General features: G+C 46.6%; 1 protein-coding gene across 1 annotated transcript; it reads right to left on the minus strand.

Annotated features, from left to right (window-relative positions):
- Window positions 1-3,839: 3,839 nt before the first annotated feature.
- Window positions 3,840-10,659, minus strand: LOC140216507 (uncharacterized). Its single transcript, XM_072286843.1, has 2 exons — window positions 10,620-10,659; window positions 3,840-8,829 (listed from the first exon to the last, which is right to left on the minus strand). The coding sequence occupies exons 1-2, from the start codon at window positions 10,657-10,659 to the stop codon at window positions 7,682-7,684; spliced, it is 1,188 nt and encodes a 395-aa protein (XP_072142944.1). The 3' UTR covers window positions 3,840-7,681.
- Between the last annotated feature and the right edge of the window lie 846 nt (window positions 10,660-11,505).

Genomic DNA, 11,505 nt, shown 5'->3' on the forward strand with positions numbered 1-11,505 from the left:
GAAAAGAATGCCAGTTAGACCCTCTCAAAAAACGTTTTTCTTTAAGCTACACACAAACACGCTACCCGTAAAAACATGGTTAGACGAAAAAGGAATATATGTGCCATGGACAGTAAACTCCTTACTTTGTAAAAAGCCAGAGACTATTGAACACGTTTTCATCGATTGCTGGGACCCAACATTTCATTGGGATATCTTACAACGTACACTTAAAAAAGAACTACCGATTACACCTCTTGGTATTCGATATTTGCCAACCGATAACGAAGGAGGAGTTCCGTACGATATGTTTATGCTCCTTGGCCTCCACAGTCTGTGGAAAACGAGAATGGCAGTGCGACACTCGGATGTCGATACCCGTCCGGCGAGAATAAACTTCATCGAAAGTGTCGCGTATATTCGGGAAATATATCGTGCCCAGAGTGAGCCTCCCGAGTGGGTGGCTATTCTTGATGAACTGGTCAAGCTGAAGCGATATTAATATATAATGTTAGCCAAAGTGTGGTTGACATGTTTTAGCATTTGAATGTGTTCTTGGTTTGTGCTGCAAACAGGCAATAAAGAAAAAAAAAAACTCGTGGCTCAGTGGTAGCGTCTCCGTCTCACACTCCGGAGACCCTGGTTCGATTCCCACCCAGCCCATCTTGCAAGTTGTTTTTATGCGAAGCATATCACTAGAGCTCAACCCAGCTCCTCAGGCTCGGCGGTGTCGCCTTCAATACCACGTGACACCGTGACGTCACGACAGAGGAGAAACGGGGCTCCAACTCGCGCCGTCACTCGCGGCGTCGCCTTCAAGGCTGACCACTTCACACCGTGACGTCACGACAGAGGAGAAACGGGGCTCCAACTCGCGCCGTCGCGGCGGTATATAAGCAGCTGCGCTTGTTTCTAGGTGGCTTTGGCTCAACTCTTGCAAGATGGGCTGGGTGGGAATCGAACCAGGGTCTCCGGAGTGTGAGACGGAGACGCTACCACTGAGCCACGAGTACGATGCTTCAAATCGGTACAAAAGCGCCTCTAGTGAATGCGGTGTTGCCTTAGAAACGAGCTGTTTCTAAGGCTCAGGCGTGCGTCGCTTGCTCAGGCGCACATTTCGTTGCCGCGCCGAACGCTGCGTTGCTCGACGCTCATCGCGTCCAATGCGGGGCGCGTAGTCGCTGCGCCGTAGCCCATTGTCTTACACCCCTTGGCGGGTCGACGGGAACGCTGTCGCGTTCCACTCTTGAAGGCGAAGCAGAGTAACGCATGAGTTGTTTCTTCGTCTAGCCGAACCAAAATATAGCCAAGCAACAGCAGTTCACCAGGCTAAACAGTGGTTGAACAACTAAAATAAATGATTTCTGAAGTGAAGGCGCTAAAAAGACGGAGGACAAAGAAGAAACACACACACACAGGGCGGCACTTCCAACAATGTTTATTCAGGAAAAAAGTGTTGCATCCATATCACTGTCACGCAAAGAACTGTTTTACCTAAACGCGAACGCGCCCTGAGAAACTGATTACGCTCCTAGTATAAATCAGTGGCCTTTTTTCCTGAATAAACATTGTTGGAAGTGGCGCCCTGTGTGTGTGTGTTTCTTCTTTGTCCTCCGTCTTTTTAGCGCCTTCACTTCAGAAATCATGCTTAACCAACACGCCCAACTATCCATCCTAACAACTAAAATAAAGGCTAGTATGCTTCGCATCCTGGGCTTAACCTTAGCTAAGCCACAGCCATTTTTTTTATTCGTGAAGTGCCTGCTGGGATTTATCGCTCACGGCCAACGCCGCCGACACCGACACCGACGCCGACGACACCGGCTTTTCTGCGACACGAGCTCCTTAACGCTGTCGCGTTAAATCAAGATGAAGGGTGGCTCGACGTAGAGTGCGCTAAGCACTTATGGACAACACTCTCATGTGCAGCGCTGCCATGACTCATTCTCTAGCTGCAACTGTTGGCTGTAGCTATGTCAGGGCACTCCAGAGGTGCGTAGAAGTTTACCAGGGCCACCAACTACCAGTAATCTGACGCGAAGCCTTGGGATTGTGGGGGAAAATTGACATTCGCTTTACACTCATGGGTTCGCTTTGACAGTTGGCTACACACACTTTACCGCGGAAAGTTTCCTTCACCACCACGCTTCCGCAAAAGCAGTGCGCTGTCGATGTCATGCCGTACAGGCTGGTTGAAGGTGGTGCGATGCCACTTGATGTTTCGCACAGGCGACGCCACAGGTTTGACGGACGGGCCACCGATTCGATAGTTGTCATAATTCATCTTGCTTTATAGCGAATAGCATTCTCTCGCCTGTTCGTCCATTGCCATGGTGGCCGAAGGTGGTCGGTCCTTCTTTGCCGATACAACAGCGCAGATGCAAAAAAAAAAAAAAAAAGGACGCGCCTTCGTGCAAATTGAGTAGGGGCACGCGTTCATCGGCGAGCGCCAACCACTATAGCTCCTTGAGACACACGTGTGGTCGCGCGAGAGTGTATAGCACTAGGCAATAATATACCTCACATTCTTTCGTTGCCCTCTACGCCTGTCGCGGCTGTGGGAAAGGGTTACTGTGACGGGAGAAGAGGATCACGGTCGTGCTCCTGGAGCCAACGCCTTTATACGACGAATAGGCTTACATGCATAGCAAACTATTTCTATTCTGCCGCTACCGATGTGCTTGCTGTTTAACGGACCTTGTTCTCTAACGATCTATCGAAATTACAAGATGGAGCGACGAACGCTGCCTAAATATTCTCATTACAACAAAGATACTCCTTCAAGCGGATTGTTTCTTCATTAAAATGAATAGTTTCTACAATCTTCACCGTTTGCTTGACCGTTCGCTTCGACCACCCTCTATTGCTTAGGAAAAGAAGGGGAACGTGTAAGTTTTCGAAATTTGCTTTCATAAGTGCTATAACGTGCCGGAAAGGGCGTCCTTAACTAATAAGTGTTGAAAGAGCGAAGAAGAGGCCGCGCCGAGCAAGAACGCATCCAGGATGCTGCGAAACGTGGCCCAGAATGCGAACGTTCGCGTGAGGCTATTCGCTTGCATTCACAATTCATCGTCGATGGCGAAACTCAAATTCAAACACATGAACAACGTATGTGCCTAGTGCTACGGGTGAAGTTACCATCACACTTCGGTCAGTCAATCAGGCAATCAATCAACCAATCAATCTGGATCGCTGAGGGAACGAGTAAACCCACGGTGACAGAAAATGCTGGGTGTAAGCTGTGTCTGGCAATGAAGCATTATGCGGCCGTGCATCGCTTGGGCAGGAAAATAGTTACGCGACGAAGCGTCACGCGTTGCAGAATGACAACGGAACGGCGTCGGCTAACGAGCTTCTCTGCAATCTCGCAGTGCAAACCAGGAAAGAAGTCGGTCTCTGCGAAGCAGCGAAACAACCTTTCTGCCAACTTATTTGCATAGAAGGTGGGAGAAAAATGATCTTTTTCAAGCGTAGCATCAAGTTGTGCGCAGGGGAGCCTGAACTCGAACCGTTATAGCTTCTGTTCCGGATTGTGGTCACCGGCACTATCCTTTTCTTTTTATGCGAAGCATATTACTAGAGCTCAACCCAGCTCCTCAGGCACGGCGGTGTCGCCTTCAATGACCTTTAGTGACCCCATGCCATACCACGTGACACCGTGACATCACGACAGAGGAGAAACGGAGCTCCAACTCGGGCCGTCGCTCGCGGCGTCGCCTTCAAGGCTGACCACGTGACACCGTGACGTCACGACAGAGGAGAAACGGGGCTACAACCAACACCCTAATATTCAGAGGGTGTTGCTCCAACTCGCGCCGTCGCTCGCGGCGTCGCGGCGGTATATAAGCAGCGGGTATAAGCAGCTGCGCTTGTTTCTAGGTGGCTTTGGCTCAACTCTTGCAAGATGGGCTGGGTGGGAATCGAACCAGGGTCTCCGGAGTGTGAGACGGAGACGCTACCACTGAGCCACGAATATTTTTTTTTTTTTTTTTTCTTTATTACCTTAATTTCAACACAACTCAAACGCGTACACAGTAGGTCACTTGGTGCAGAAAAATAATATTACGTCACTTCGACAGACTGTACATATTTAAAAGGCAATCAAAGAGGATATCACAGACACCAAAGTGTCAAGCTCCAGAAACCACTCTGGTGGTTCAATCATGTGCTTGAGGACATCACGCGTATACCTAAGACTTTCATTTAGGTGTTCCCTCGCAGACCTTTCATTTACGCGGGCATTCCTGACATCCATACGCGTTTTCCACACGCTGCTCATACACAAAAGCATTATCAAGTCAGCCGGCACTCCCCCTGTGTCTGCACACGGTAAGAAACGAATACCGAGAGGACTTAACGGCAGGTCTTTCTTCAGAGTTCGTTTGAGAACATCCCACAAGAAAACTGAGTCATGGCAATCCAAGAAGATGTGCTCAATAGTTTCAGGTTTCCTACATATGATGCAGTTAACAGACCATGGAACAAAGAAGCCCTTGCTTTGCAGCCATGGCTTCACAAGGAGAGTGCCCGAATGCAATTGAAAAAAGAAGGTTTTCGCTGAAGATCTAACCGGCATTTTTCTAACGCGTTTCAGCACATTGCGTTCAGGTCCTAAGTTATACATCATACGGTAAACAGGATGCGGCAAGAAAACATCAACCAGATCACTATAAAGTTTCTTACGCGTCACTGAAGTCAAAAATTCATTCGAAAAATGCGCTTTCAATAAAGAAAAGGACATAACAACTTCCCTCAGAAAGCCAGTTGGTGTTCGAGTACGTTCATTTGTTGATGAGACAACCCACTCAGGCAAAGAAGAACTCAATCTCACTTGAATAACAGTACGCAGAAATATATCACTTTGGTCCCTTAAGAAAAAGAACCTACTAACAATCTGTTTCAAAAACAAATGTGTTAATCCTAGTCCTCCATTCTTCACCGAATGAAACAAGTTACATCGGCTAGTTCTCTCCCAAGTGGATCCCCATATATATACTGCAAACACTCTGTGAAGTTTCTGCACCGAAATCCTTGCCATGCATAACACTTGTAGTACATAATACACCTTTGTAACTAAAAACAAATTGCAAACACTAGCTCTTGAAAACATCGAAAAATTATGCCCGCCCCACTTTTCTGTCTGATCTTTAACTCTTTTTACTTCTTCGATCCAATACGCGGCACTGTCACGATAATGTTGTAATGGCACCCCAAGATATTTTCCAGGGGTAACGCTCCAGTTCATATTGCAAAAATACTCGGGTACCTGTGTCCAGCTGCCGTGCCATAAACCTAGGCACTTAGTCCAGCTGACAACACTTCCAGTTGTGGCGCAAAAAGAAACAACCTCTTTCATAGTGTTATTCATGCTTTCTGTATCACGGCAAAAAATTGCCACGTCATCTGCATAAGCCAGAACTCTAGTCTCAATTCCTGCGTAGATAAACCCACGAATAGATTGGCTTTTAATTATTTTCAAACAGAAAGGCTCCAAATACAAGGCAAATAAAAGAGGTGACAAACAGCATCCTTGTTTTGCTGATGACTCCACTTTTATACTGGCGCCTAATTTCCTATTAATTACTAACTTTGCAGTGCAATCTTTGTACACCATTCTTACTCCATCTGTTATCACTGCACCGGCTTTAACATGTTCTAAGAGCAAAAATATGACATCATGGACGACTCTGTCAAAAGCCTTTTCAAGGTCAATTTGTATCATAGCGACTTTGTCCTCTCTTTCATCGCAGCATTCCAGTATGGTCCTTGCAGTATGTATATTCGAAAAGATCGATCTGCCTTTGATACCGCATGTCTGATGGGGGCCCACAAGTTCTTTTATAACAGTCTGCAATCGTCGCACCAGTACTTTAGTGTAAACTTTGTAGTCCGTATTCGTCAAGCTTATGGGTCTGTAGGCTTCAACCGCCACAAGTCGTGCAGGATCTTTTGCTTTAGGAATTAAAATAACGTGCGATGTCCGAAAAGAAGGAGGTGCTTCCTTATTCTCGTACATCTCCCTTATCACGCGATGTAATGCTACAGCTATTTCACTTTTAAAGCACTTATAGAAAGCCCCTCCCAGACCATCAGGCCCCGGTGACTTGCCGGGACTAAGTTCGTCAATCGCATCCTCAACTTCTGAAAGGCTTATTGGTCTGTCAAGCGCTTCACAGACCTCGTCTGACAATGTTGGCATTAATGGCAAGAAGTCAGTTCTATACCTTTCGATATCACATGTCTTTTTCCCCATCAAACTTTCATAATAAGACTCAAAAGCGTGTTCAATCATTCCAACATCACTAGTGACTTTCCCTTGATAAGTTATTTCTGTTATTTCTTTGGAAACAGCGTGTTTCTTCTCGTCACTTATTGCTCGCTTGGTAGGCGTCTCCCCCATCCATAAACTCTCCGCCCTTGCCCTTAATATCGCACCCCTGTACTTTTCTTCATCCATGACTTCAAGTTCCGACTTAACTTCTTTGATTTCTTTCGAAAATAATCCAGGCGAAGAGCTTTCTGCGGTGAGCATGCATTTTAGCCTAAGGTGTAATTCCTTCTCACGCTCTTTTTCTTTGTGATAGACTACGCATGCTCTTTCAATCGCGGTTAATTTAACGTCTCTTTTGAAGAGTTCCCATTCTGCAATGAAGAATGCTGACGTAGTTATGCTGAGCAAATTTTCGAGCTTTTCTTGAACTGCTTTTTGAAAAACGTCGTCTTGCAAAAGCTTATCATTTAGCTTCCATAAGTCCCAGCTGAATTTCGATGGTTTTTGTTTCTTTCCTATGGTTGACATAACGAGGCAATGATCGCTAAAACTAACATGTAGCACTTGATAACTTGAAAATAACGGTACAAGGGTTAACGGAGCATAAATTCTGTCTAGCCTGCCATGACACTGACCTTGATAGTGTGTATACATGGTACGATTTCCGCTTGACAACACATAACCAATGTCTTCAAGCTCTTGTTGCCTTACAATCGAACTTAAAAGCAACGCACTTTTATCACAAACACTAGTCAACTTAGATTTATCTTCTGGAAAGCAAACACAATTAAAATCACCCAGTAATATGACATGTCTTTCACAATTCAAGTACTGCTGAATATCACCAAAAAATACTTCCCGCTCCCGTGCTACGTTCGGAGCATAAACACATATAGCCCTCCAAGGCATCTCTGAAAAAGTAAAATCGCAGAGGACCATTCTGCCATCCTGGGATGAGGTGACGGCTTCAACTACAGCAATACTGCTACGCAAAAGAATAAGGCAGCCCCCAGACCTACCCGCCGCATGACATACACTTACGGTATATCTAGGGCGGAAAACGTTAACCATTTGCTCCGTGCATTCATCAGTTGCAATTTTTGTTTCTTGAATGGCCAATAAGTCAATATTATTTTCAATAAGAATACGGTTAACTTGGCATTGCCTTCTACGCCCGCTTAGTCCACGCACGTTCAACGTCGCGACACAAAGACCAGTCGAAAAATTAGCTACCATTTAACGGGAGGAGAAACTAAACCAATTACCACACATCGTCCGTCTCACATCTGCTGCGATGACTCGACGGTCTACGGACGCGGACCATGGTTTTCTGGACTTCATAGCCGAATGACGACGGCCGACGCACATCCTGCCCACAAACCCCAGTCCCCAGACCCTAACAACAATTTTTCTAACCCAGGAACGCCTGCGCTAACGCGGAGGCGTCTGGGTTGTAGAACGGCGTTTGGCTGGAACGCCGGGCTTGGGCTTGAACGCCGGTCGGCGTCCCGGGGTAGCCTTCGGAGGAGGCTCATCATTCGCAGTCTCTTGATCCTTTTCCTCTTGCCCATCCGCCTCTTCGTGAAGCCTCTTAGCAGGTGCACTACTTGACGTTGCCATCACGGTGTCATCAGTGTCATGCTGTTCGCCGGTCGTCACTTCTGTTGATGTGCACGTATCTTTGGCCTCTTTTACCTCGACCTCTGTTGAGTTAGTTGGTTCCACCGTGTCATACCATGGGTCTTTCCAGCCGTCCGATGACTCGTCTTCATTAACAGTCGTTGCCTTCTTCAGGGGCGTTAACGCCGAGGGCTGGGTCTCTTTCCCTTCGCCTGCGGCTTCCACTGCGTCGACCACGTCCATCAAGTGATCTGTGACATCTTCCTTCAATGCCGGGCCTGTCACTGTGGCATAGGTTCGGACGCACTGGGTCTCGTCGTGGCCGAAACGACGACAAAGCCCACAGCGTGGCACACGGCACTCGCGTCGTATGTGCCCGATGCCACGGCATCGGAGGCAGAGGGGAGCTCTGCCAGGGACGTGCACGAGCGCAACATCTTCCGCCACTCGCAGCTGGTGGGGCAAGTCTTCAGCGGTGACGCCTGCTTTCAGCTTAATAGTGACAGTACGGGTGGTTGACCCTTTGTCAACGCATCCTTGTACCCGCCACCTGTCCCTGGTGATCTCAGTCACCTTGCCAAAAGGCGACAAGACAGTGCGAACGTCGTCGTCAGGTACACCATGAAGGAGCCAGTAGAGCTTGATACGGACGCCTCTGTCACACGGGTCGACGACCACACAGCGGTGGTCCTTGACATCAAACGCGTCTGCAGCGATAATCCTCTTTTTCCCTTCTTCGTCCTTGAAAGTCACCGCCCACAGATGGTTCATCTGATAAGCACCCAGTGCAACCACTTCCGGCATGAGAGACAGCCGTGTAAGAGCGTCTCGAAAATGTTCCACTCTGTAAGGCCTCGCCTTAACGTCACCATGTAAAAACACCGTATGCAGAACGGACGCACCTGTTGGCAGCGTTGGCAAAATCATTTGGTAGTCCTGACCTGGTTTTTTCAGTTGACCTGATACCGCGGCCCAAAAGGGTCGCTGAAGCCGCTCGCGAAGAGCCCGACATTCCGCGTCCGCTCACCTCGGTGGCTGAAGAGGAAGTCACTGAGCCACGAATACGATGCTTCAAAGCGGTACAAAAGCGCCTCTAGTGAATGCGGTGTTGCCTTAGAAACGAGCTGTTTCTAAGGCTCAGGCGTGCGTCGCTTGCTCAGGCGCACATTTCGTTGCCGCGCCGAACGCTGCGTTGCTCGACGCTCACCGCGTCCGATGCCGGGCGCGTAGTCGCTGCGCCGTAGCCCATTGTCTTACACCCCTTGGCGGGTCGACGGGAACGCTGTCGCGTTCCACTCTGGAAGGCGAAGCAGAGTAACGCATGAGTTGTTTCTTCGTCTAGCCGAACCAAATATAGCCAAGCAACAGCAGTTCACCAGGCTAAACAGTGGTTCAACAACTAAAATAAAGGCTAGTATGCTTCGTATCCTGGGCTTAACCTTAGCTAAGCCACAGCCATTTTTTTTTTGGTCTAACGAAGTGGCCGGGTGAAATTCTCGCTGTCGGCTTGGTTTTGCGATTCTAAAGGAAAATTTCTGTCCGAAAGCGTTCCACGGAAACAAAAAAGAAAACCCGACTTCATTTTTATCATAGGCCAACAGCTGCCTCAAGAGGCCGCAGCGATGCCTCGTTTTTATCGGTGATCTTCTAGCCGTTTTGATGCGCTGATTGCAGGGAAATTATTCATTAGTTGTCTGCTTTGTGATGTTTGAGTAAAAAGAATAGAGAGGATCTTAGTAAAAGATAGAGAGCAACTTGGTCTCATATCTAGTTTTATCTCTTTTCTTCTGCTTTTGTTTGTTTCACAGTTGTTCGCAAGAAAGACTGCCCTGAAATAATTTTTAGCGTTGTCTGTCCTGGTGGCGATGCTATCTATGCGAACGGCCGGGAGCGTTCTCCGATCCGTGAATTAAAGCTGTCTCAAAATAAGAAGCGAATAAACGCAACATTCGTCAAGAAATTTTCACTATACTTATACGAAACTGCACAATATCATACTATGCGATTTATTACATTTCGTGATGCAAAGCGATATATTTCGCAGAGTTATGGCTAGTTCCAGCGCGTTTCCTTCACGCACACACTCCCTTTTGGCACCACTTCTCCCGATTTGCATAACCCAACGTGTTTGTTGACGTCACCAGGAAACAGAAGTCTCCGGACGTGCCAAAACAGGTAGGACGGATTCTGCCAAAGAACGCATAAAACAGTGTCACTGACGTCTTTCGCCAAATATTTAAGTGCAAATATAGCTTAAGTTGCGTGGCAAACAGCTGGACATTGCAAAAGAGCAATAGACCGTGAGAGACAAACACGGTGTGCTCTTCCTGTCATAAAGTTCTTTTCGCCGTAACTTCGCAGTTTGAAACCAAGTGCGACGCAGTGACAATGATATATGCGCATTATTGTATGCTAAGTTCTACAGGCACGAACATTTGCAGGTGCGCCCATACGAGGGACCTAAACATACCTGTCGAGCTAGCAATGAAAGGAAGGAAAGGAAGGAAAAAGTGGAGAAGGAAGGCAGGGAGGTCAGCCAGTTTAGCTCAAGTAGCTTAGTTAACATAGTTACCCATGTTCTTTGCGCAATTTCCTGTTTTCAACGCTTCCTACAACTGAAATCCGGTTTACGTGTTGGTGATTCTACAACTGTGATATCTGTTCGCAGGAGACCGTGCTTTTGAGTGTGTTAGCTACGATGAATACATGGACCACTTTCATATCTGGTTAACTTTCTTTACCCCCTTACCCCTGCATAGGGTAGCCAGCTGGTCTATACTGGCTAACATCCCTGCCTTTATCTCTCCTTCTTCTCACATCGGGAGTATTACTGTACTGTGTGGAAGGGAGGGTCGATTAAGTTTGTTTATTGGATTAACGATTAATCATTAATAAATTTAGCCTTTGATCGATTAATCGCTTTCGATGCAGGGTTTTTCGTCGATTAATTGATTAATCGAAAATTTTCCGTGGAACCTTAAAAAGGCGGAAACACTGTTCTCTACTTTTGTAGTACCCTATTTTAATGTTCGGAGGGTAGAACCAAGTTCGAAATATAGGTGTATAAAGTTTCATAAAGAATAATATTTACTTTGTCAACGACTGAATAGAGTTCGCACTCGTGGCTCTTAAAAAAATAAACACTATAAGTTATATATTTTCTTATGTACAGATTACCTAAATTGCCATGAAGGAATTACGTAGGGGGGAAGAAAACATAACCAGTAAAACAGAAAGGCTTTTGCACAGATATACTCACCAACGGAAGCACTACAATAGCATTTAGAGAAGTACATACAAAGTGAAACAAACAGGTTTCTTAGAGCAGAATCAAACAAGATACATGGCACTAGTGAATCCCTGTGCAGTGCAGTTAAACAAGAAATTAAAAAAAAATACCGAAGTGGTAGGTGAAGTCCCACTAAAATACGGAAGAAATTGGTATATGCAGAGGGGAAAACAAAATTACTGGTTCAGGATCTTAGGCCGCACGATTTTTTCTACAGAGCGAAAGAATGTCAATAGGATATTTAGGTGAAATCGACATGTTATCTGAATGGCTACACAACCATCATGCGAGAATAGATGCTCGGAAGCTATATATTTGCTGGAATTGACATGAACTCCATCGCTAT

Source organism: Dermacentor andersoni, chromosome 3, assembly GCF_023375885.2.
Source record: "Dermacentor andersoni chromosome 3, qqDerAnde1_hic_scaffold, whole genome shotgun sequence".
In the NCBI taxonomy this organism is placed as follows: domain Eukaryota; kingdom Metazoa; phylum Arthropoda; class Arachnida; order Ixodida; family Ixodidae; genus Dermacentor; species Dermacentor andersoni.